The sequence below is a fragment of the Phyllobates terribilis genome, unplaced genomic scaffold (assembly GCF_046119375.1).
Source record: "Phyllobates terribilis strain yellow unplaced genomic scaffold, ASM4611937v1 Scaffold_1__5_contigs__length_1240528914, whole genome shotgun sequence".
Taxonomy (NCBI): domain Eukaryota; kingdom Metazoa; phylum Chordata; class Amphibia; order Anura; family Dendrobatidae; genus Phyllobates; species Phyllobates terribilis.
Genome location: NW_027362761.1, coordinates 1141221299 through 1141249009, shown reverse-complemented (window position 1 = coordinate 1141249009; position 27711 = coordinate 1141221299). Strand labels below are relative to the sequence as shown.

General features: G+C 44.8%; 1 protein-coding gene across 1 annotated transcript; it reads left to right on the top strand.

Moving 5' to 3' along the window:
* The first annotated feature begins 232 nt into the window (after nt 1–232).
* On the top strand, nt 233–27711 carry LOC141188235 (microtubule-associated serine/threonine-protein kinase 3-like). The gene is made up of 9 exons (XM_073661064.1): nt 233–326; nt 1859–1926; nt 4943–5108; nt 5225–5323; nt 5521–5643; nt 5794–5906; nt 6000–6091; nt 6369–6442; nt 27665–27711. The coding sequence occupies exons 1-9, from the start codon at nt 233–235 to the stop codon at nt 27709–27711; spliced, it is 876 nt and encodes a 291-aa protein (XP_073517165.1).

Below are 27711 nucleotides of genomic sequence, written 5' to 3'. Positions count from 1 at the left end.
TCACCTCAGAATGTTCTATATTATTTTTTTCTTCTTTATAGGCTGAAAAAAGATCTCAAACTGGAGATTTGGCTTTTATTAAAGACCTGGCCGAAAAAGTCCTGTGTGTATTGGAACGTATGGCCCGCTCATCGGAACGCCTGGTAAGAAGCCATCATCTTCTCTATCACACGTCCTTGTTTTCTGATCTTCTCCAGATCACCAGTCAGATATCAGAATGTAATGTACTATAATGCATGAAGTACAAGATGTCGCCATAGTATATAGAAAGTGGATAAAGCAGCTCTGGGATATAACGGTGCAGAAAATAGAATCCGCCACTGAACGTGAGATTCTGCAATGTTAACTAAAGTTCTCGTAATGGCGCATGATTTGTACAGTTAAACAACCACCATAAATGAGGAGGGCACCATCTAATAAACGGGATCTACCTGCAGCATCTCATGAACTAACAAGTGGAAAATTATTTTTGGGAAAGAGGAGATGCTAACTAATAGTGATCACCAAAATGATAAAGAAAAAAATAAATAAATAGTGATCAATAGCAATATCAATCTATGAAAATATATCAATTTATTAAATACAAATGTTTCCTGACACATATACATGTAGTAACAAACTAACAAACATATAAAACACCATAAAATAGTGGAAAAACACCACTGTCTAAGGAGCCAGCTGATACATTATAATAGAATCACGTATATCTGTGATGGTCAATCATCACAGATATTGCACTGAGCCTGTGCGCTCTGTATTTCTTCATTCATTGAATTATCATTTATAGTATTTGTTGTATCATTATATACGTGATTCTATTATAATGTATCAGCTGGCTCCTTAGACAGTGGTGTTTTTCCACTATTTTATGGTGTTTTATATGTTTGTTAGTTTGTTACTACATGTATATGTGTCAGGAAACATTTGTATTTAATAAATTGATATATTTTCATAGATTGATATTGCTATTGATCACTATTTATTTATTTATTTATTTTTTTCTTTATCATTTTGGTGATCACTATTAGTTAGCATCTCCTCTTTCCCAAAAATAATTTTCCACTTGATTCGTACAGTTACAATTGGTGCATCTGTAAATGTTGGTTTAGTCCTTCCTGATTTCTGTATTTGGTGATTTAGTGAAATCTTCCACATATTAATTATATATATTATATCAATCAGGAAACACCAGAAGGCGACGGCGAATATGAGCAAAATGTGACCCCGGAAATCCCTGACCCTACAAGGAGTCAGCCGGAGCTGAACAGCGATCTGATTACAGGTGAGCGATCATCCGACCTTCTACAAGGAATATCCAGATATAATAGAGGACGGGGATAATGTTAGATTTACTCTCTACTCTGTGTAATGGGAACCTGGCAGCACATTGTTACATGTAGCAGTAGTGGTGTGACGGTATAGGCCATTGTCCTCTAATATTAATTGTTTGCAGAATTCCAAAGTCCCAGTCAGGAGAAATCTAATATAGAAGCCATATATAAATCAGGATGGAAGTGCACTGGGGGAGGGGAAGAGAAATCTGAGTGCAGTGACACGCCCTCAGTGCACTTCCAGGCTAATTTGCATATGGCTGCTATGTTTCAGCTCTCTTCCCATCACTCTCATGTGCAGCAGGGGTGGGGGGCTCCTCATTCATGTGATGATTGGGGGTCCTCCATCATTTACATTACATTTATCTGTGGATGCCCCGTACGTTCCCATATTAGAATCCCCATATAACGAGTATTAATCCCATTCACAGACGTCTTGTCATTTCCCCGTTATATCGCTGTATTATCTATGTAGGATTGATATCGTCTAATACATTTTATCTCTTCATCATTTATCACTATTTTAGTTCCATCTGCGCTGGTGAATCCTGACAGTGGAATCTGTGAGATCCCGGAGATCCAGGAATCCGCCGGTGTAAGTATCATAGAGGGGGACGTCTGTGTATCACCAGATTATGGGGTGTGACTGACCTGACCAGAATTATCCCCCATATAACCAGGGGACGTCTCTGTTCTAAGTGGAGATGACACCAATGTGTTAGATAATTCCATTTATATTAAAGGGAATTTGTCTCTAGGTTTATGCTATTTGATCTGACAGCAGCATGATGTAGGGACAGAGACCCTGATTTCAGCGATCTATCACTTACTTTACTGGGTGTAGCAGTTGTAATAAAATCACTGTTTTATCTGTTGCAGATCTAGCAGAGCTCTGAATGCTGAACCCTGTATAACACTGCCCACACCACTGATTGGCAGCTTTCTGTGTACACTGTGCATAGGCAGAAAGCTGCTAATCCGTGGTGGAGACGGGGTTACAGAGTAATAGGACTACATGGCATGAGACACATAGTCCTCTAGTGATAATCTCCTGCTGATCAAATACTAATTTCATTAAAACAACAGCACAACATAGGCTAGTAAGTAACACATCGCTGGAATCAGGGCTTCTATCCCTAAATCATGCTGCTCCCAGATTACATAGCACAATCCTGCTGACAAATTCACAGTAAGTTCTCCTCTGTGTGATCTCTCATATTATCCAGCACTTTACAATGATACCGGTGTATAGAGGACCCCCTTATATTACACCCGTGTCTGCGGAGCATCCGGCTTGTATCCTCCCTACATCGGATCAGTGTAAATCAGCTGGGACATAATATAGGGGGAGACGTTTCTGCATCTGGAGCTTTTTTCCTTAATATCATTTCTTATTCCTTTATAGAGCGTGATCGAATCATCATTGATCCCGGCAGGAAAGCCGCATATGAGCGACTATGAAACTTCCAAACTCATCAGCAGCGGAAATTTTGGGTGAGATTTCTGTTACCATAATCCACATTTCTCAGGGTTCCCTATGACAATACTTCTGCCTCTGTGCTCTAACATTCAGTGTTATCATAGGGAAACGATACAAGTCCACACCACTGTCCACATCTAAATGTCACTATTCAGCTCAGTTACTGTACTGTATATCCAGTGGAGCAAACTGATCGGTAACAAATCAAACTGTAAGGAAAGGGATTCAAATAATATAATACATTACCCTTGCCTGTCCTGGACCCTCATCTGTCCTTATGCTGCCACCTCCACCAGAGCTTTCCTGCTCTCCGCTCCAGTCTTTGTTTTTTTGGGGGGGCTTCATTATGGAGCTGATAAGAGTTATTGGCTACACATGGTCACGAGAGGGGTGACACGATATGGACATCAATGACATCTGCACCTGCCACCGTCCACCATGACCATGTGAGTCCAATCACTGGCCTCAGCAGCAGAAGGGGGCGCCAGAACAACCAAAGACTGGCACAGAGGATGGAGGACTGCAGTGATGGACAGGTGAGGGCCTAGGACAGGTGGGTATATTATGTTTAATTACATTTTAACGTATTTCCTCCCCTCCATTTATTATGCTTTGGGGTGTGGAGAGAGCTTAAAAAACATCTTCTTACAGCAATTGGAGGACTTTCAATTTGGACCAATTTTTATTTGGACTGAATCGTATTTCAATTATAGCGAATCTGCCCAAGAAGAATTTTGGTAGATTCTCTCACCTGTAATGTGACCCGGGTGAGGGCTCCGGCAGACGTGGCATTGTGGAGACCTCCCATAGGTGATCTATGTAGTGTCTCATGTATTTCTAGATGTGGATTTCTAGTGATGGCCGGACTTCTAGTAATCATCATTAGTACAGAAGATCATATAATGACTTCTATATACAGACTGTAATAAGGATTTATTATAACCCTTGGATTCTCCTTCTCTCCAGTGCCGTCTACTTAGTGCACCATAAAGTCTCACAACAGGTCTTCGCTATGAAGAAAATGGCCAAGAAGAACTTGGATAAGACACGGAAAGTGGAAAGGGCCTTTCTGGAGAGGGACATCCTGACATTCGCTGATTGTCCCTTTGTGGTCTCCATGCTCTGCTCCTTCCCTACAAGATCTCACCTGTGTATGGTCATGGAGTATGTAGGAGGTAGGACACGTACATTGTATTATATTCAGACCATGTCTACTTACATTTTATCACCTCTCACATCATTAAGATTTGTCCACATGAAAGGTTACATCCCCACAGAGCATTTACTATAGGTTATCCATTACCAAGATGCCCGGAAAGTCATTGCTGTGTGTGATCTCCCTGTATGTCCGCACTGAGCACGTCAGTATCTCCAGCTGTAGACAATATATGACATCACTTTATGTTATTAGTTACATGGATGACGTTTCACCGTGACTTCAGACCAATATTATGTGCACTATACATTATATCTGTATATATTCTCTCCTGCCTCAATGTCTCCGCTCACTTCTCATAATACATCATGCTCATCTGCTGTATAAACCACTTACCTGTCATATTTCCTTTTTTTCTATAGGTGGTGACTGTGGGACCCTTCTAAGCACCAGGGGTCTTTTACCTGTCCCCTTGGCCCGCTTATACTTTGCAGAAGCGGTTCTTGCTGTAGAATACCTCCATAGTTATGGTGTGGTGCACAGAGACCTGAAGCCCGACAAGTAAGTGTCCCTTGTAGTATAACAAAGGAGGGAAAGTTATCCTTTATTATCTCATGGTCTGTGAAGCTAAACCCATCTTTTCTTTCACAGCCTCCTGATAACGTCTACTGGACATATTAAAGTCACCGATTTTGGGCTTTCAAAACTTGGTGTCATGATACCAAACACCAACATCTACAAGGAATTAGCGGAGGACATCGCCAGAGAGTTCCTGAACCGTGAGGTCAGCATTATTTACAGGAACTTAGCTGGTTCTGTACAAATCTCATCACCCTATTGTCTCTTCTCTACGTTCTTCATTTTTAGATAACTTTTCCACTGATATTTTATCTTCTCTCATTGTGTTTTTATGTTGAAAACTTGTCATAATAAGCGTTTCATTGATTCTCATCTCTATCTTCTGTTGCTTTCCAGGACTGTGGCACCCCATATTACAAAGCCCCGGAGATCATCCTTAAAAAAGGCTATGGAAGACCTGTTGACTGGTGGTCAATGGGGATCATCCTTCATGAATTTCTCCTGGGATTTGGTCCATTTGATGGGGATTCCGTAACTGATCTTTATGATACTGCTGTCATTGGTAAGTAGAATAATCCGATCATTGCTTTGACTGGTTAAATTGGTTTAGTTTCTTCCTTTGCTTTATCTTACCGTCCAGTAAAGAAATTTTTTGTTCTGTAATTTTCTATATAACAGGAGACATAATTTGGAAATGTGATCGTGCTCCTCCACCTGATGCGCAGAACCTCATCACAGAGCTGCTCAGAACAAATCCTGTGTATAGACTTGGGACAGGTAACAGATATAATATTAATATTCCCTTATTACACCGAGGACATATCGCTCATGTCCATGAGGATCAGCACTTGTCTATCAGCTCGTCCATTTTTAGTGTTGGCTCAGTTATGTAGCTAGTTCAGATTAAGATATACTGTTCAGATATGGATCTGTCTCTGACAATGTCCGCATCACTTTTGTTTTTCTTTATCCAGGAGGAGCATTTGAGATCAAGGGTCATCCCTTCCTCAGTGACTTAGACTTTGATAACCTTCTTAGTGAGAAACCGGAGTATGTTCCTCAGCTTGTATCAGATGTCGACACCAGCTTATTTATCAGTAAGTAGAATTAGACATCATCTAGACTACGTGGCTGTTTGTCTCATCTTCCTTAATATGTGACAATTGGTTCTCATTAATAGTAATGATAAATGGTGCCTGTTTTATAGTGACAACATCTAATAACATTTCATTACCTATGTCTTGTAGATCATTCTGATATAAACAAACATCTGGTCTCAGAGGATGAGGAGGGCACAAGTGAGGACAATGAGAGCCTTGACTTGCAAAATTTTACAACATCTTCTGAAAGGTTTTCTAAAGTAAGTATGTGATTAATAAATTCAAAATGTGTATAAAAAGACCTATAAAAGTAAACATAAAATGATTTCATATCTTATTGTTTCCGAATGTAGCTCTGTAACACCGCTACCAAGCCAAAGAATAATGAGGATCGCAAGTCCTCTCCAGAGTGTACCGTAGAATCCTGCACAAACATCTCAGAAATGTGAGTAGATTATGGGGTGATTACTGGGAGCTCCAGGCTGATATGTGTGCAAAACTCAAAATATAGGACATAAACACCATATTATCAAATTCAGCACCCACCGCACATGGTTAGAGGTCATTGTGCTTTTGGCTTCAAAAACTGCAGACGATAACAGCCCATAATTGTGGCCAGTCATGCATGTTTAGTGCTATTCATATTGTGGGAGAGATGTAGTATTACATGCCAACCATACTGCATTTATTTCTGATTTACACATTTATTTTCTTTCAAACAGGCAGAAAGAATCTGTTGCTCTATCTGATAGAGACGATGCTATTAGCAGTTTGCCATCCTCGTCCCCATTGTCAGGTATGTACATGTCTACAGCACCAACAAAGTGAATGTTGACTTTAAGGCTCAAATATTTCCACGTGGTTTTTCTGTAAAAGGTTTCCTATGTTGTCCATGTTTCATGGATCCCAATTATGTTGCCCATAGCTCGTACTGTATCTCTATATCACTCATTTTGAGCAGGATTATTTTTCATGGTTTCTGTGAGATACATTGTAGCATCCCATAACCTACATCATCATAAGGAGACATCATCTCCTATTATAAAATATCTCTCATCAATGATGTACTACATGGCACCAGACAGGGCTCTTGCTTCTCTATATTAGTGATACATCTAATGTCCCTCAGATGAGGTTATGCACATTATATAGGACTTATTCTGCCCTATTATGAAGCAATACTAGATTTTCAGGACTATAGGAGACAGGACTATATACAGGAGACTAAGCAGGTCCCATGGGAATATGTCGTTATTGAGGTTTTTTTTTACTTTCTCATCAGAATTTCCAGCTCAGGAGGAAAGAAAATCTTCAATAAATCTGAGCAAAGAGCAAGAAAAATCTGAAAATGTAGAAAAGGGGAATAAGAGACGAGGTAAGTGTGAGAATCAGCTCCATGTTGTGTGATGTCGGTCAGTGAGAATAATTCATGCGGAGCAGATGTCATCTGTCAGTGATGGATTGTCACATGTATGATGGCTGACAATGATCCCTGACCTCTGTGTGATGAGATTCCTCTGCCGTCCGGCACAGTGACCGCACAGTAGTATCATGTAATATGGAGTCCCATCACTTCCATTATATTTACTTCTCTTCTCATAGGTTCCATCTTCCACCGGATCTTATCATCCTGCCGGCGTGGATTATCCAGGGCTGCTGGCGTATTTGCATGCTGTTACTGTTGCCCTAAAACCATCTGAAAGACAGGAAACCTGAAGTCCAGCAGATCCACCATCACTGCTGGAGCTGTATAGAAGGACCTTCACCATCTACCTGTGGCCTTCTGACTGGTCCATCTCTACCTGGACATGTTTCAGTAACGCCTCTGTCACCGGGCTCCGCGGTATTCATACTGATCATCTGATTGGCTTTTACTGATCACCTGGTATCTGACCCCGGCTGTCCTCCTGACTATGATTTTGGCTATTGATTATGTTCCTAGTCCCCCTCCTTATCCTTCTATCCTATTATTAATTAAAATTTAAAAAAAATTTAACTAAAAAACAAATTTCTAGGTTTACTAACATTTTTTTGCATTTATCAATCTTAACTATGCATTTTGTTAACTGATAAAAATCTGAACATATACAGATACCGGCTGGTGGCCGGTTCATGCACCTTATATGTATATCCTTATTTATTCTAAAGGTGGCCGTACCATATACTACAAACACTTATTACCTTTTGTGACCAACTTTACTTTTAAGTTGGAAACTTGTGAGCAGGGACCTCACCTCCTCTTGTAGGAATTGTGTTAGTTTGTAATGTCTGACATTGCACATGTAACATCTGAATTGTAAAGCACCATGGAATAATAAAATGATTATTATTTTATTTTTTAATTATTATTATTATTATTATATAAAATGCCTAAGATTTTTATTTTTTATGTTTTATGACATTTACCCATTAAAATGTTTTTAGTATGTTGCTCCTTAAATTTGTTACAATGAGTCTCCATAGAGTGTGATGATTATGTGTCAAGGGGTAAACATAATGCTAAGGATGAGCCCCATACTCAGGGGTCGCTTACTATAAGCTTTTTGTCTATGGCGTTACACCCTCACATAGTAATCCTAACTAGACCGTTCGACTTGCACCATCATCTTCCCCCTCTAAACTGTGGATAAAGTTGGTATTTTCCAAAAAAACACTTGTTCACATACCGCCAGCTGTGACTTTTTGACAACACTACCAAAACATACAACGCAAACGAATAAATAACATGACCAGGCAAAATGGATAACACACATATTGCACTAAATCCCTTTCCCTTATTACCACTTTTTTTAGATATTTAATACCTTATAACCAGAACATTGATTAATAACAACATAGGGAGGGAGAGTGAACAACTCTAATGTAAGTATTGCTATGAAATGTTCTATGACCCGTACTGGGCATACGGGTCCCGGAACAGGATAAACAGGGGGCCAAGCACCCCTTTCAGAAATATCTGTTTTTCACTACTTTACTTTGACATAAATAGAGTCATCACCTCTCCTTTGAAGGTGGGACTGACTTTCTGATTCTATGCGCCCCCTAAAAAGTTAATTCTTTTGTGCTAATATTTTTGCTCCAGCCAGGAGTCCACATTTTAAAATGTAAATTCTTTGTGCTAATAGCGTGGTCCAGAAATTGTGTGTGCCAGACACCGGTCCATATTTCAGCAAGGGACAGGGCCTGGGACAGGGCTCGGACCAGCATTTCGAGCTTAAATATTGATCAGTAACAGGTGGATGAGTGACAGGTGTAGGCCTGGGGCTCTGAGAGCCCTGCCAAATTCAGGAAACACACATGATGGAGATCCAACTTCGAGTCCAAACATTTCCAAAAATCAGGGGCAGACACCAGGAAAAGTGGCATCAATTGACCCACAGTAGAAATTTTATAATGACACAGCAGAAGTCAGCCATGGGCTATGCATGAGACAGGGTCTGGGCCAGCATGTACAGCTTTGAATTTAAGTTCAAATTAAGAGGTGGGTGAGGGATCGGTGTAGGCCTGCTGTGCTGGGAGCCCTGATACCTCATGCAACAGCTCAAGCTGCATTTCTACTCAGCCACACTCAGATGGCACAAATATACGCTTCATAGACTACTATTGGAAGAAAAATGTAAGGATAGTAACACAGGTAGTTGACTGAAATTAAGTGCAGGCCTGCCGGTCTAGGAGCCATACTGCTACAGGCAACAGCATAGTTTGATTAATTGCACAGCATGGATGCATGAGACAGGGCCTGGGACAGGATTTGGAGCAGCATTTCTAGCTTAAACATTGATCAGTAACAGATCGATGAGTGACAGATGTATGTCTTGTTCTCTGAGAGCCCTGCCAAGTTCAGGCAACACACATGAAGGAGACCCATTTTGGAGTCCAAGCATTTCCAAAAAATAGGGGCAGATACCAGGAAAAGTGGCATAAATTTCCCCAGAGTAGAAATAGTGTAATGATTGTAGGGATTTGTACTCACTCAGCCCCATTAGAGGTGGGCACAGGACACTGTCTCTTTTAAATGTCCCAGGCAGGTTTATTCAGGCTTCATAAACCGCACTTTAAAAGGAAACAAAACACAGCCTTCTCCGGCTCAAATTAACAAACAGGAAAATGAACAGTTCATATAGTTCTTCTGGTTCGTCCGCTCACAGTCAGTGTCTTTTTGCACAGACACACTGGAGGTCTCCACACCTCCAGCCACAGACACTTAATGAGACACTCTGTCTCCATGTTATACACACACCTTGGGGTGGGGCTATGTGAGCAGCTAATCCCACCCGTCTCTTATGACTGCTCGAAAAAAACGGCCTTGATATGCCCTATTAACCCTCTCAGCACTATGTGTGCTGGAACATGCTTTCCTAATTTTACATCACTGTAGCTGCCAACCTCAGCGATACATATCTCCCCTCAAGGACATGTCAGGCGGCCATCTTACATACCCCCCCTCTGCCAAAAGCCAAGGGGCTTGGCACCTTCCGCTAACATACAGTGGACCCTTGACAATGCGCAAATTTCCCAGGCCTAAGTTCTACCTGAAAGCTGAATTGCTGAAGAGCTAGAAACCACCTGGTCACTCGAGCATTGTTCCCCTTCTCCTCGCTCATCCACCTTAGTGGGGCATGGTCTGATATCAGCCTGAACTTCCTGCCTAAGAGGTAGTGTCTTAGAGTGTCTAGCGCCCACTTGATGGCCAGACATTCCTTCTCCACTATGGAGTAATTTCTTTCACAAGACACCAGCTTCCGACTTAATACATTATGGGGTGCTCTTCGCCGTTCATCTCTTGTGAAAGAACCGCACCCAGCCCGACATCTGACGCGTCCATCTGGACCACAAACTCCTTCGAGAAATCCGGTGCCACCAGGGGTGGATTAAGAGTAGCTAGGACCCCGGGCAGTTTAGAAGGCACGGCCCCCCCCCTCTGGGTACCTGATGTGTCACATGACATGTCACATGATCCCCTTTGATAAATCATGTGACAGGTCATGTGAGCAACACACAGGTGCTTTTGTGCATATCTGTAGATGGAAAAAAAAGCAGATAGCGCAAATTTTTCCCTTGTGCATAGCATTATACATAACATAGCGTTATACAAAATAGAGCAGGGGTGCGAGATCAATTTTCCCAAGGGGCCACATGAGAGACCGTGACTGTTGTGGGGGCCGAACCAATAGGCTGAAATTAATTCTGCTCAATATTAATATTAACATATTAATTATAATTATTTGTTTACATTAATTGTATGACTTAATATAAAGCAGAATGAAGTATGCTGACATCCCCCTATACACAGTATGAACCCCCCATAGCTGGTTATATACATTATGAGCCCCCATAGCTGGTTACATAGAGTGTGAGCCCTATAGCTGGTTATATACAGTATGAGCCCCCCATAGCTGGTTATATACAGTATGAGCCCCCATAGTTGGTTATATACAGTATGAGCCCCCATAGCTGGTTATATACAATGTGAGCCCCCATAGCTGGTTATATACTGTATGAGCCCCCATAGCTGGTTACATACAGTGTAAGCCCCTCATAGTTGGTTACATACAGTATGAGCCCCCATAGCTGGTTACATACAGTGTGAGCCCCCCATAGCTGGTTACATACAGTGTAAGCCCCCCATAGCTGGCTATATACAGTATGAGCCCCCATAGCTGATTATATACAGTATGAGCCCCCATAGCTGGTTATATACAGTATGAGCCCCCCATAGCTGGTTATACACAGTGCGAGCTCCCTATAGCTGGTTATATACAGTGTGAGCCCCCCATAGCTGGTTATACACAGTGCGAGCTCCCCATAGCTGGTTATATACAATGTGAGCCCCCCATAGCTGGTTATACACAATGCGAGCTCCCCATAGCTGGTTATATACAGTGTGAGCCCCCCATAGCTGGTTATATACAGTATGAGCCCCCCCTATAGTTGGTTTCATACAGTATGAGCCCCCATAGCTGGCTATATACAGTATGAGCTTCCATAGCTGGTTACAAACAGTGTGAGTCCCCCCATAGCTGGTTATACACAGTGTGACAGTGTGAACTCCCCATAGCTGGTTATATACAGTATGAGCCCCCCCCCCCCCCCCCTATAGTTGGTTATATACAGTATGAGCCCCCCCCCCCCCCTATAGTTGGTAATATACAGTATGAGCCTCCATAGCTGGTTACATACAGTATGAGTCCCCATAGCTGGTTACATACGGTATGAACCCCCACAGCTGGCTATATACAGTATGAGCTTCCATAGCTGGTTACATACAGTGTGAGCCCCCCATAGCTGGCTACGCACAGTGTGAGCTCCCCATAGCTGGTTATATACAGTGTGAGCCCCCCATAGCTGGTTATATACAGTATGAGCCCTGCATAGCTGGTTATATACAGTATGAGCCCCGCATAGCTGGTTATATACAGTATGAGCCCCCGTAGCTGGTAATATACAGTATGAGCTCCCTATAGCTGGTTATATACAGTGTGAACCCCCATAGCTGGTTATTTACAGTGTGAGACCCCATAGCTGGTTACGTACAGTATGAGCCCCCATAGCTGGTAATATACAGTATGAGCTCCCCATAGCTGGTTATATACAGTGTGAGCTCCCCATAGCTGGTTATATACAGTGTGAGCCCCCCATAGCTGGTTATATACAGTATGAGCCCCCATAGCTGGTTATTTACAGTGTGAGACCCCATAGCTGGTTACATACAGTATGAGCCCCCCATAGCTGGTTACATAGAGTGTGAGCCCCCCATAGCTGGTTATATACAGTGTGAGCCCCCCATAGCTGGTTATATACAGTATGAGCCCCCATAGCTGGTTATATACAGTATGAGCCGCCATAGCTGGTTATACACAGTGCGAGCCCCCCATAGCTGGTTATATAGAGTATGAGCCTCCATTGCTGGTTACATACAGTTTAAGCCCCCATAGCTGGTTATATACAGTGTGAGCCCCCATAGCTGGTTATATACAGTATGAGCCCCCATAGCTTGTTACATACAGTGTGAGCCCCCATAGCTGGTTACATACAGTATGAGCCCCCATAGCTGGTTACATACAGTGTGAGCCCCCCATAGCTGGTTATATACAGTATGAGCCCCCATAGCTGGTTACATACAGCATGAGCCCCCATAGCTGGTTATATACAGTATGAGCCCACCATAGCTGGTTATATACAGTATGAGCCCACCATAGCTGGTTATATACAGCATGAGCCCCCCATAGCTGGTTATATACAGTGTGATACCCCCCATAGCTGTTTATATAAAGTATGAGCCCCTTATAGCTGGTTATATACAGTATGAGCCTCCATAGCTGGTTATATACAGTATGAGCCCCATAGCTGGTTATATACAATATGAGCCCCCATAACTGGTTATATACAGTATGAGCTCCCGTAACTGGTTATATACAATATAAGCCCCCATAGCTGGTTATATACAGTATGGGTCCCCCATAGCTGGTTATATACAGTATAAGCCCCCATAGTTGGTTATATACAGTATGGGTCCCCCATAGCTGGTTATATACAGTATGAGCCCCCTTAGCTGGTTATATACAGTATGAGCCCCCATAACAGGATGTATATATATAATTAAAAAAATAAACACAACACATACTCACCTCGCTCCCGTACCCCCGACGCTGTGCTCCAGACGGTACCCGGGGGCCATTCCCGCACTGCCTGACATCATGAGGTAGGGTGGGCCCAGCATCTACGCGCGATGGCAACAACATGCGACCGCAGCTGGCTAGGAGCGGCTGCGTCGTGACGTGAGAGGGCATCTGTTAAATAGACGTGCCCGGCCGCCCGCACTGTGTATGCTGGTTCCGCTCTGCCTGATGTCATGCGGCAGGGTGGGATCAGCATCATTCAAGCCGCCTGCACCCGCGGGCCCTCTGCAGTAACTTAAATAACATATGGATTGTGAATTATAATGGGGGCAATTCATGGGCCCCCACAGAGCCTCGGACCCCGGGCAGTAGCACAGATTTCCCTTATTATAATCCGCCTATTGGTGCCACCAACACTGGTTGTTTACACAAGGCTTTCTTGAGTTCCTGGAAGGCCGTCTGGGTTTAGCCATAGCCGATTTTGTCTCCTTAAAGAGGTTTGTCAAAGGAGCAGCTGTTATGGCAAAGTTAAGGATGAACCGGCGGTAGTAGCCCATGATGCCCAGGAATTTTCTGACCTGCATTTTTGTGAAAGGTTGTGGCCAACCCCGGATTGCGTCAATTCTATTTATTTGGGGCTTTATCTACCTCTGACATAGTCCAAATATCTGGCCTCCTCCATGCCCATTGCACATTTCTTTGGGTTGATGGAAAACCCCACTTTCCGTAGATCATCGAATATCGCCTAGACTTTGCTCAGATGGCTACCCCAATCCTGGCTGTAGATCACGATATCATCCAGGTAGGCTGCTGCATGCTTCTTGTGGGGAGCTAGAATCCGGTCCATGACACTCTGGAAGGTAGCTGGAGCTCCCTGCAATCCAAACGGCATTCTGGTGTATTGGAAACACCCATCTGGCGTTGAAAAGGCCATGTTCTCCTTGGCCTCTTGGGACATAGGGATCTGCCAATACCCTTTTGTGAGGTCAAGGCTGGTAATGTACCTGACCGGCCCTAGTCTCTCAATTAGTTTATCTACCCTGGGCATTGGGTATGAATCAAACTTAGAGACTTCATTCAGTTTCCTATAGTCATTGCAGAACCGCCATTCTCCATCTGGTTTCGGCACTAAGACTATGGGACTGGACCAGCCACTCTTGGACTCCTCGATGACCCCCAAATTCAGCATGTGTTTCACCTCCTTCGAGATTACCTCTCGGCGGGCTTCAGGAATCCAATATGGCTTCATATTCACTCGGACATGAGGCTCTGTAAGAACCTCATGCTTTATGACCTGAGTACAGCTCCGTAGATCCGAGAACAGGTCCCTGTTCTGCTGCAGCAACTCTCGATATTGTTGCTTCTGGGCATGTGACAGCGACCCTGCCACCTTGACTTAGTCCACGCTGGTTTCAGTCTTCGCCATCAGACATGGAGCTTCCACCGGCTAGCTGTCTCACCACGGCTTAATGAGGTTGATGTGGTACACCTGGTAGGACTTCCTTCTCCCGGGTTGCTGGACCCTATGGTTAACATCGCCAAGCTTTTCAACTACTTCATAGGGTCCCTACCACTTGGCCAGGAACTTGCTCTCCACCATAGGTACCAGCACTAGTACCCAATCTCCTGGGTTGAAGTGTCTCACCCTCGCTGATCTATTTTACACCCTCGGCTGTACCTCTTGTGCTTTGAGGAGGTGTTCTTTCACAATGGGCATCACTTCTGCAATCCTCTCTTGCATCTGGGCCATATGTTCGATCACACTCCTGTAGGGTGTAGACTCCGCCTCCCAGGTCTCCTTTGCTACGTCCAGGAGTCCGCGGGGGTGTCGACCATATAACAGCTAAAACAGGGAAAACCCCGTAGAGGCCTGTGGGACTTCTCTGATGGAGAATAGAAGGTACAGCAGTAGACAGTCCCAGTCCCTGCCGTCTTTCTCCACGACCTTCTTTAACATGGCCTTCAAGGTTTTATTAAATCTCTCCACTAAGCCATCTGTCTGGGAGTGGTAGACTGAGGTCTTGAGTTGTGTGATCTGCAGGGTTTTACACAACTCCCTCATCACCCGTGACATAAATGGGGTCCCTTGGTCCATTAGGATCTCCTTAGGCAACCCCGTTCTAGAGCAGATATGGACCAACTCCGGGACTATACATTTAGCAGGAGTTACATAGTGGCATGGCCTCCGGATACTGTGCAGCATAGTCCAGTACCACCAGGATATACTGATGTTCTCTTGTGGATTTTACCAGGGGTCCCACTAGATCCCTGGCTATGCGGTGAAATGGCATCTAAATGATTGGCAATGGCACTAAGTGGCTACGGAAATTTACAATTTCTTGGTGACAACCGGGCCAATAGAACCTCTGGAGGATCCTTTCCTGGGTTTTCTCTACCCCAAAGATGACCACCCAACACATGTGTATGGGCCATATCTAACACCCTGCGCCTGTAGGGCCCTGGCACCAGTAACTGCTCAATTACCTCCCCTCTGAGCTTGGTGACCCGATATAGTATCTCCCCATTGACCGCAAAGTATGGATATCGGGTGTCAGCCCCCGGCTCTTGAGCAACGCCATTCAAGACAGTGACATTATCAAACGACCCTTTTAGAGTCAAGTCTCTGAGATAGGCGGTTCCAAAGTTTCCCCCGGACACCTACAGCTCAGGGATGTTGGCCTCCAAAGATGCCGCCTCATCATCATCCCCAACAAGCACACAAAAAGGAAACCCGGCGGTGGCGGCCTTTGATGGGGTTTCTTCAGAAGTGCCTGGCTTCTTCCCTTCCTCCCACAAGTCCCAAAACAAGGCAAAGTCCCGCCCTATTATAACCGGGTGCAACAGGTCATTGACTATGCCCATCTCATGGGACTCAGCGCCACAGTTTGTGTCTATGACCAATCGGGCCAGAGGGTAGTCTTTAGCGTCCCCATGGATACAACGGATGTTGACCTTTTTCCCCGGAACCAGTTGATGAGGAACTGTGGCCCGCACTAGGGTTACCAGACTCCCTGAGTCTATCAGAGCAGTCATTTGCACTCCATTCAATGATACGGAGCATGCCTGCAGTCCCTCACCTGGTTGAGGAACAGCACTGCAGGCAGGATATGCAAAGTACGAGCAGCGCTGTCCTGTGCTGCAGTCCATTGGCTCATTGATCATGGGGCAATGGGCGGCTATGTGACCTAGGGTATGACATCTCCAACACACTACGTTATGGGGCGGGAGGTTGGGCAGCAACTCAGACCCCCTCAGACTCTAGGACGCCCCCCAGGTGTGTCTCTAGCTCCCCTCTTTTGGGTGTCTGCCCCCTTTTGGGAACCCAGTATGGAGAGGCTACGACCCCTTGTTTCCCCAAGGAACTCTCAGCCACCAGGTACCGTTCCACCAACCCCACCAAGTCATCGGCATTATGGGGATCCCCCTGGGCAACCCAGGATTGCATCGACCTCGGAAGAGAGTGTATGAACCTGTCTATAATGACCCTCTCCACCATCTGTGCTGAGGAAGAAGATTCAGGTTGCAACCACTTTTGGACCAGGTGTAGGAGGTCGAACATTTGGGACTGAGGAGGTTTGTCACTGCAATAGAGCCACTGGTGCACCCGTTGCGCCCTGACAATGAGAGTCATTCCCAAGCGTGCCAAAATCTCAGTTTTCAATTTCGCGTACGCTTTTGCATCCTGCAAGGCCAGGTCATAATAGGCTTTCTGCAGCTCCCCTGTTAAATATGGCGCCAGTACTTCCGCCCACTGCTCCGGAGGCAATTTCTCCCGCTCTGCCACCCTCTCAAAGACCGCCAGGAACGCCTCGACTTCATCACCCGGGGTCATCTTTTATAATGCTCTTCTTACCGTTTTCATCACCTGGAGTTGGGGTTGAGTCGGTTGTCCTGCCACGGATCTGCTCTGCTAGGAGCTCCATCTGTCTTTGCTACTGTTGGATTTGCTGCATCAGAAGTCTATTTGTCTCCTGCTGCTGCTGCTCCTGTTGCTGCTGCTGTATGTTCTGCTGGCTCTGCAACTGCTCCTTGTTACGGATCCGGGTGGTGGAACCTCTGTGCTGCGGTGCAAGTAGGGACCAGAGGGGCGTAACTAGGTATCAACTCGGACCGACCAAGGTCGTACGGCGGCTCAATCGACTCCGTGACCAGGGAGGGACCGAGCAGAGGGAACCGGTGCTACTCTGGGGACCGACCTTGTATGAGAGCAGGTGACTCCCACGGGTCAGAAGGCAGGGACTGACCAGTACCGCAGATGATCACGGCAGGCAGGCTGGCGGGTGATCCGGGCAGACGGACTGGCAGGCACGGCAGGTAACAGGCAGGAGCCTCCAGGTAGGCTGGCTGGTAGGCACGGCAGGTAACAGGCAGGTGCTTCTAAGTAAGCGGGCTGGCAGGCACACCAGGTAACAGGCAGGAGCCTCCAGGTAGGCTGGCTGGTAGGCACGGCAGGTAACAGGCAGGTGCTTCTAGGTAAGCGGGCTGGCAGGCACGGCTGGTAACAGGCAGGAGCCTCCAGGTAGGCTGGCTGGCAGGCACGGCAGGTAACGGGCAGGTGCTTCCAGGTAAGCAGGGGGGCAGAACCCATAGACAGACTGGCGGACTGGCAGTAGGCAGACTGTCGGGCTGGAGAGTAGACAAGCAGACGGGCTGGACTAGTAGTCCGTATGGCGGACTGGACTTGTAGTCTGGCTGGTGGGCTGGACTTGTAGTCTGGCTGGCGGGCTGGACTTGTAGTCTGGCTGATGGGCTGGACTTGTAGTCAGGCTGGCGGGCTGGACTGGTAGTCAGGCTAGCAGCGGGACCTGAGGGCTGAAGCAGAGTATCAAACACAAAGCTACAACCTTGCACGGGCACCTCTATATTGGAGGAGGTGCCTTTTATAGGGGAAGTCCTCCGGCCATTGGACGGCACGCGCGGCCCCTTTAAGAGGGCAGGAGCGCGCACGCGCGCGCCCTAAGCACAGGGCCAGGGAGGCTGCATGCACCAGCAGCAGCTGCAGGGAGGACAGAAGACGCCGGAGCAGGACCGCGGCGGTAAGGGCGACGGAGTCTCTGCCGGGCAGAAGGCAGAGACGCCAATACTACACTCCCGATGCTGCTGTTGCATGCTCTGCTGGCTCTGCAGGTGCTGCTGCATGCTTTGGTGGTGCAACCCACCAGATGGAGACCCAACTTGGAGTGTCCACATTTCAAAAAATTGTTAGTAACATCAGCAGCAGCTGCAACAGCAGGCACAGAAGGCACGACAAAGGTGTCACAGACTGCCATAACTTGAGATCAATGCAGCACACTAAAAACTACACCGTCATCTAGTCTGCACAGTCCACGACTGGGGTGCAAAAGTCATTGGATATCCATGACTTGTTCATCTTGATGAAAGTTAGGCAGTCTACACTTTCGGGGGCAGCCGGATGCACTTATCTGTCAGGACACCACCAGTAGCACTGAAGACATGTTCTGGGTGAACACTGGCTGCTGGGCATGACAAAATCTCCAAGGCGTGATAGTCGAGGTCAGGCCACTGTTCACTTTTTGAAGACCAAAATGCAAAAGGCTCCAAACCCCCTTGATGGCATTGATATTGAGCTTAAGATACTCCTGTACCTGTTCTGCTGGTGCACGGTCTGGTCTAAAAAATATTTGAAACGACACACAAAAATTTCTTCTGCCAAATACACTGCTGCTGCTAATGATTTTGCGTTGACGACTCGACATTCCCGGATTGGAAGCCTAGAACTGCGATGCACACTCTGTACCTCACTGCTGTATTGGGTTAAACCACTCTTAAAATTGTCTACAAGCGTGTTTCGATACTCCAGCATGTGAGCGTCCCTTTCCAGGGGAAGAAGCATCTGGCAACATTTACTGTGGGAAAAGGGGAATTACCTGTACATATTCAAGATTTTTGGAGTTTTTTTTTGGAGGAGGAGTCGCAAGTTTTACCTCCTCATAGGGATTATGATTGCGCCATTGAATTTGTTCCAGGTGCTACTCTTCCCAATAGTCGCTTGTTTAATCTAACGATCCCTGAAAGAAAGTCCTTGGAGGAGTACATACAGACTAGTCTGGCTGCTGGTCACATTAGACCTTCTAAGTCGCCTGTGGCTGTTGGATTTTTCTTTGTTAAAAAAAAGGAGGGGGTTTACGTCCGTGTCTGGATTTTCGTGAAGTTAATAAGATTACCGTACACAATTCCTACCCATTGCCGTTAATTCCTGACTTGTTTAACCAGTTAGTGGGGGCCAAGTGGTTCTCTAAGATTGATCTCCGGGGGGCATACAATTTGTTATGAGTGAAGGAGGGTGATGAGTGGAAAACTGCTTTTAACACTCCTGTGGGTCATTTTGAGAATCTGGTGATGCCTTTTGGTCTTACCAATGCACCTGCATTTTTTCAGAACCTTATTAATGACATCTTGAGACCTTTGATTGGTAAGAATGTGGTTGTGTATTTAGATGACATTTTGATTTATTCGCCAGATCTAGAGTCCCATTGGCAGAGTGTACGTGAAGTTTTGCAATTATTGAGTGATAATTCACTCTTTGCTAAGCTGGAGAAATGTGAGTTCGCTGTGCAGAGAATTAGTTTTTTGGGCTACATTGTCTCCAGCGAGGGCTTTGAGATGGACCCGGTGAAGGTTCAGGCTGTGCAGGAATGGCCTAGGCCTATTGGTTTGAAATCTATACAGAGTTTTTTGGGTTTTGTCAATTATTACAGGAAATTCATTAAGAATTTTTCTGTAATTGTTAAGCCTCTAACCGATCTCACCAGGAAAGGTGCGAATACGGTCCAATGATCTACTGATGCCATTGAAGCGTTTAAGTATCTCAAAGAGAGGTTCAGTTCAGCCCCTATCCTTAAGCAGCGTGATTAGACCAAGCCTAGTGATGAGCGAGCATGCTCGCTACTGCTCGATGCTCGCCCGAGCATCTCACTACTAGAGATGCTCTGCGCTCGACGAGTACTTCCGCGGTTGCTCGGCGGGAGCTCAGGTCCCCTCCCTGCATGTTTGGCACTCTTTAGAGCGCCAATCAACATGCAAGGATTGCCTGCCACCTACTGTAATGTCGTAGCCATGTTGGTTGTGGCATTACAGTGACTGGCTGGCCGCATAGTGTCATTGGTAGTGATGAGAGAGTATGTATTGTTAACCCTTTCGCCGAGTATGCTTGGGCGAGCACCGAGTATTTATAGCGTGCTCGGGCTTTAAGTTTTCGTCGCTCTGTGAACATGATTTGCAACTGTTTGACAGATTTAATACATGTGAGGAATGATGGAAAAACAGGCATTCTTCACATTCATTAAATCTGTCAAAGAGTTGCAAATCATGTTCACGGAGCGACGAAAACTTAAAGCCCGAGCACGCTATAAATACTCGGTACTCGCCCGAGCATACTCGGCGAAAGGGTTAACAAAACATAGTCGCTCATCAATAGTCATCGGGTCTATATCAGACCTGGCACCCCCATGTTCGTCACAGTCACTCCGGAATTAGACAGTGTAGGGAGAGGTGATGCTTAGTGATGAGCGAGCACTAAATTGCTCGGGTACTCGTTGCTCGGGTCGAGCAAATTGGAATACTCGGGTGCTTGACCCGAGCAATGAGCCCAATGTAAGTCTATGGGACACTCAAGCATTTTTCAGGCAGTTCCCCCCGGCGGTCTGCAGAGGGCCTAAAAATTGCCCAAATCGATGGGAACAGTGCTCAAATGACATGGGAACAGCATGGGGAAGACCCCTGGAAGCATTTCTGACTCCCAGGTCACTGCTGTCAACAACGTTGTCAGAGTATTATGCCACTTTTACGGACTCACAATAAAACAAAAACAAAAACAAAATGGATTTTCCTGGGAAATATATTAAGGAACATCCTTTCCAGGGTAATGACTTGTATATAAGGCAAAATAAATAACCAAAACCAAAAATACTCCTCCACACCTTGGGCTATGTTCACACGTAGCGTTTTTGATGCATTTTTTCACTTTTGCATTGCTTTCAACTGTGACAAATGCATTCAATGGGAAATGTCATTTTAACATTTTACAACCTTATCTGGCCATGTGGTGTGTGACACATCATCAGACACAGACTAACAAGCAGAGAAAGAACGTGCATATAAGCAGTGATCACCAAAATAGTAGATGAAGAAAAGATATATATATATTTTAAAGTACATTAATTAATTTTATTTAAATATCATCAGACACAAGTAAAGGACATACCAACAAATTTAAAACACCATTAAAAAAGTGGAATGAACCACTATGTGAGGAGCCAGCTACTCAAGAAACCTTTCCATGATATTAACCCCTTAATAACATCTGACGTACTAATACGCGTCTGTGCCCTGGGACTTAAGAGCCAGACCCGTATTAGTACGTCATGGCGATCGCGCGCGCACACAGGCTGTGCGGGCGCGATCGCCACCGGGTGTCAGCTGATTGTCACAGCTGACACCCGGTACTATGTGCAGGGAGCGGTCCTGCACCGCTCCCAGCACATTAACCCCCACGATGCTGCGATCGAAGTCGATCAAAGTCGATCGCGGCATTGCGGGGGCAAGGGGAGGTGATCGCCGATACTCACCTCCTCTTCCGGCTTCCAGCGCAGTCTGCAAAGGCTTCCCGGGTGTTGCCATGACGACCCGATGTCGTCATGACAACATCCGGGTCACCAGAGAGCAAGAAGATTGCTTGGGCATGCGCAGTGCATCTCCAAGCAATCTTCACTCTGTGCACTTCTGACAGCCTTCATGGCATAGGGATGGTGCTTCATTCCTGTGCCATGCAGGCGATCAGAAAAAAAAAAGTGAAAGTCCCAGAGTGGGACAAAGTAATAAAGTGTATAAACTGTGTGAAAGTGGAAAAAAAAAAAAAAAAAGTGCAAAAATATTATAAAAAAATAAACAAAATAATACACCAAAAATAAAAATATAATGTACCCATCAATAAATATTATTATAAAAAATAAAAAAAAAAAACAATAAGGGTATGTGCACACGATGCAGAAATGAAGCAGAAAATTTCTGCATCATTTCTGCATCTCCCTGGCAGAAAAAACGCATGCAGATTGTGCATGCGTTTTTCCTGCAGAATACATGCGGATCCACATGCAGATTCACATGCGTTTCCGCATGCAGATTGACAAGCGCTTTCCAGGCGATGTTAGCATCACCTGGAAAGTGCTTGATAACTAGGTCACACTATATAAATCCATGCAAACATGGATTTATACAGTGTGAACCGAGAGAGTGTATATACTTACCTCCGATGGCCCGCGCTGTCCTGCTCAGTCCGTTCTCCCGGCTGCCGGCAACTTTGAATTGAAAGACCTGCCGACGTCAGCGTCACGTGACCCGTCACATGACTCTGACGTCACCGCAGGTCCTACAACTCACTGCAAGTGCCGGGAACCAAGCGGGAGCGCTGTGCGGGCCGACAGATGGTAAGAATACATTTATTTTTTATTTTATTCTTCTTTTACAGCTTTTTTAATGGTACCTGGGTGTGGATGAGACTCTCCTCTCCTCCACACCCGGGTACCATCCGCACATTAGAACGCACCAATTACGCAAGTACAAATGCTGTCTTGCGGAATTGGCGCGTTCTAATGCAAGTCAATGGCGGCGAAATCGCCGCGTTTCCGCAAAATTAATTGACATGCTGCGGATTTTTGACCGCAGCGTTAACGCTGCGGAAAAATCCGCATCATGGGCACAGCACATGCGGATTTCCATTGGGGAACATTGCTGCCCTTCTACCATGCGTTTTTCATGCGTTTCCGCGGCGTTTACGCAACTGCAAAAACGCCGCGGAAACGCATGAAATACGCATCGTGTGAACACAGCCTTAAAGTACACATATTTGGTATCGCCGCGTCCGGAACAACCTGACCTATAAAACTGTCCCACTAGTTAACCCCTTCAGTGAACACGGTAAAAAAAAAAAAAAAGCAAAAAACAATGCTTTATCACCATACCGCCAAACAAAGAGTGGAATAACACGCGATCAAAAAGATACATATAAATAAAAATGATACCGCTGAAAACGTCATCTCGTCCCGCAAAAAACAAGCTGCCATACAGCTCCATCAGCCGAAAAATAAAAAAGTTATAGCTCTCAAAATAAAGCGATGCTAAAAAATATTTTTTTCTATAAAATAGCTTTTATTGTGTATAAGCGCCAAAACATAGAAAAATGATACAAATGTGGTACCGCTGTAAACGTACTGACCCGAAGAATAAAGCTACCTCATCAATTTTACCACATGCGGAACAGAATAAAAAAAAAACAAAAAAACAATTCCTGAATTGTTGGTTTTTGTTTATTCTGCCTCCCAAAAATCGGAATAGAAAGCGATCAAAAAATGTCACGTGCCTGAAAATGGCACCAATAACAACGTCAAGTCATCCCGCAAAAAACGAGCCGTCACATGACTGTCTGCCAAAATCTGGAAAAATTATAGCTCTCAAAATATGGCGATGCAAAAACTAGATTTTACAAAAAATGCGTCTTTTAGTGTGTGACAGCTGTCAGTCATAAAAACCCCATATGATTCTGGCATTGCTGTAATCACACCGACACGAAGAATAAAGTCGTCTAATCACTTATACCGCACAAGGAACGGCGTCAAAATTAAACTCTTGGGTTAGGATTGGGCTATGGTTAGGGCTGGGTTTGGGGCTAGGGTTGTGCTGAGGCTAGGGTTGTGCTGGGGCTAGGGTTGTGCTGGGGCTAGGGTTGTGCTGGGGCTAGGGTTTTGCTAGGGCTAGGGTTGTGCTAGGGCTAGGGTTGTGCTAGGGTTAGGGCTGGGGTTGGGATTTTTTTCAAAAGTAAGAAAAAAAGATGACAATATGGTGACTAGTGTTGAGAGCAAGTGCTCGCTACTTGAGTTTGCATCAGGTGCTCTGGTATGCATTGAGTATCGTGGGTATTTGAGTGACATGCTCGAGTCTCTGCCCCATATGCTTCGCGGCCAAAAAACTTCACGGGGATTGCCTGCCATGCACGAGCGATCCCCGCATGTTTTTTTTTGGGTGTCTAATAACCGTGAAACATGCGGAGCAGGGACTCGAGCATGTCACTCGAGCACACGCTGTACATGGTGCATACCTGAGTACCCGATGCAAACTCAAGTAGCGAGCACTTGCGCTCAAGAATAATGACAACTTATTCAATATGATGACCTAATGTAAACAAATTCTGTGCCGTACCTCTGGGTTCAAAATGTTCACTATACACCTTAATAAAATCCTTGAGGGGTATAGTTTCCAAAATGGGAAAACTTGTGGGGGAGCTCCACTGTTTAGGCACATCACGGGCTCTCCAAACGCGACATGGTGTCCGCTAACAAATTGAATGGAAAATCGGCTCAAATTGTTAGCGGACGCCATGTTGCGTTTGGAGAGCCCCTGTGTGCCCAAACATTGGAGCTCCCCCACAAGTGACCCCATTTTGGAAACTAGACCCCCCAAGGCACCTATCTAGATGCATAGTGAGCACTTGGAACCCCCAGGTGCTTCACAAATTGATTCGTAAAAAAGAAAAAGTGTTTTTTTTTTCACTTTTTCATTTTTACGAATCAATTTGTGAAGCACCTGGGGGTTCCAAGTGCTCACTATGCATCTAGAAAGGTGCTTGGGGGGTATAGTTTCCAAAATGGGGTCACTTGTGGGGGAGCTCCAAAGTTTGGGCACAGAGGGGCTCTCCAAACGCAATGTGGTGTCCGCTAACAATTTGAGCCGATTTTCCATTCAATTTGTTAGCGGATACCATGTTGCATTTAGAGAGTCCCTGTGTGCCCAAACATTGGAGCTCCCCCACAAGTGACCCCATTTTGGAAACTAGACCCCCCAATGCACCTATCTAGATGCATAGTGAGCACTTGGAACCCCTAGGTGCTTCACAAATTGATTCGTAAAAATGAAAAAGTGTTTTTTTTTTCACTTTTTCATTTTTACGAATCAATTTGTGAAGCACCTGGGGGTTCCAAGTGCTCACTATGCATCTAGAAAGGTGCCTTGGGGGTCTAGTTTCCAAAATGGGGTCACTTGTGGGGGAGCTCCAAAGTTTGGGCACAGAGGGGCTCTCCAAACGCAATGTGGTGTCCGCTAACAATTTGAGCCGATTTTCCATTCAATTTGTTAGTGGATACCATGTTGCATTTAGAGAGTCCCTGTGTGCCCAAACATTGGAGCTCCCCCACAAGTGACCCTATTTTGGAAACTAGACCCCCCAAGGCACCTATCTAGATGCATAGTGAGCACTTGGAACCCCTAGGTGCTTCACAAATTGATTCGTAAAAATGAAAAAGTGTTTTTTTTTTTCACTTTTTCATTTTTACGAATCAATTTGTGAAGCACCTGGGGGTTCCAAGTGCTCACTATGCATCTAGAAAGGTGCCTTGGGGGGTCTAGTTTCCAAAATGGGGTCACTTGTGGGGGAGCTCCAAAGTTTGGGCACACAGGGGCTCTCCAAACGCAATGTGGTGTCCGCTAATTATTCAAGCAAATTTTACAATCAAAAAGTCAAATGGCGCTCCTTCCCTTCCGAGCCCTGCCGTGCGCCCAAACAGTGTTTTTTCCCCAAATATTGGGTATCTGCGTGCCCAGAGGAAATTGCACAACAAATTTTGGGGTCCATTTTTTCTTGTTACCCCTGTGAAAATAAAAAAAATTGGGTCTAAAGTAACATTTTTGTGAAAAAAGTTAAATGTTCATTTTTTTCTTCCACATTCAAAAAATTCCTGTGAAGCACCTGAAGGGTTAATAAAGTTCTTGAATGTGGTTTTGAGCACCTTGAGGGGTGCAGTTTTTAGAATGGTGTCACTTTTGGGTATTTTCTGTCAAAAAGACCTCTCCAAGTGACTTCAAATGTGATGTGGTCCCTAAAAAAATGGTTTTGTAACTTTTGTTGGAAAAATGAGAAATCGCTGGTCAACTTTTAACCCTTATAGCTCCCTAACAAAAAAAAATTTTGGTTCCAAAATTGTGCTGATGTAAAGTAGACATGTGGGAAATGTTATTTATTAACTCTTTTGTGTGACATATCGCTCTGATTTCAGGGCTTAAAAATTTAAATTTTGAAAATTGCAAAATTTTCAAAATTTTTGCCAAATTTCTGTTTTTTTCACAAATAAACGCAAGTGATATCGAAGAAATTTTTCCACAATCATGAAGTACAATATGTCACGAAAAAACAATCTCAGAATCAGGGGGATCCGTTGAAGCGTTCCAGAGTAATTACCTCATAAAGTAACAGTGGTCAGAATTGTAAAAATTGGCCCGGTCATTAACGTGCAAACCACCCGCGGGGCTTAAGGGGTTAAAGAATAGAGTGCAAATAATGCACATAATCAAACAAACCGCACAGGCTGTATAGAATATCTGTAGTGGTCAATATTTGCACAAGCCCTATATTGCACACACCCAAGACAAGAAGTGGTACATTACACACTATGTTTGCATGATCAAAATAAGCAGTGGTTTTCAATCAATTGGTAAATGCTTGTTCCCCGTATGCCCGGGTGCCAGGCCAATGATGTAATACACATTCAGTTAGAATAGTCAAAGTGCAAACAATGATTATTCAATAAACAAACAATATACCAAAAATAAATATCTGCAAAAAATTAGTTAGTCACCATGACTATAAGGGCAGGAAAAGCAACTCCCCGCACAGTATGGCAATCTAGACCCGCAACATGACCCTAAATGCATATACTTAATTTAAAACAGCATGTGCTCTGGAAGGTAGAGCTGGGACCTCAGTGCCCAACGCGTGTCGCCACGCAAAGTGGCTTCATCAGGGGCATGTATGATCCCATACCATGTGTCAATATATATAAAGCCTAAGTAATCAGTAATTTACCCAGAAAACAGCTGTATCTCAGGAGACGCCGGAGCCCCGGACATTGCGGAGCGGAAGTGTGTATGTCTGAACCGGAAGTACTACCACCGGCATAGACATGTCAAATGCAGCCAGTATAGTATGCGTGCAGAGTTGCTAAGGAGACCCACGCACACAGACCAAACAGTCCCCGTACATTAGCGCATGCGCAGCTTCATAAGGAGCGTCCACAATGTAGGCCACAGAAAAAATGCTGGCCCGATCATATGGGAGGTTCAAAAATAAGAACTCTCCACCTAGACCCAACAAGTTGAGCGTGGGTGCAGTAAAAAAGTCCCAACTCAGTCAGAGTGAGGCTATGTCATGACAATAGCAGCATATCAAAAAATAATAATAATAATAAGACACATAGGAGTGTGTACAGTAGTCAAACCCCTATGTGTCCTCTGAAAAATAAACATTTTTACTTATAAGGAGAAAGTTGTTAAATTAGATCAGGGTCACTCAAGGTCCAATCCTGTCCAGTTAATATTGATCATTCTGTTGCTAGATAAAGAAGAAAGTATACATGCTACCTTTAATGAGATTTATAAATAA

Coding starts and splice junctions, on each gene's coding strand:
- LOC141188235 (XM_073661064.1), top strand. CDS start 233: ATGCATGAAGTACAAGATGTCGCCATAGTATATAGAAAGTGGATAAAG. Junction 5,324..5,520: donor TGTGTATAGACTTGGGACAG/GTAACAGATATA, acceptor TTCTTTATCCAG/GAGGAGCATTTGAGATCAAG. Junction 6,443..27,664: donor ATCCTCGTCCCCATTGTCAG/GTATGTACATGT, acceptor TTCTGTTGCTAG/ATAAAGAAGAAAGTATACAT.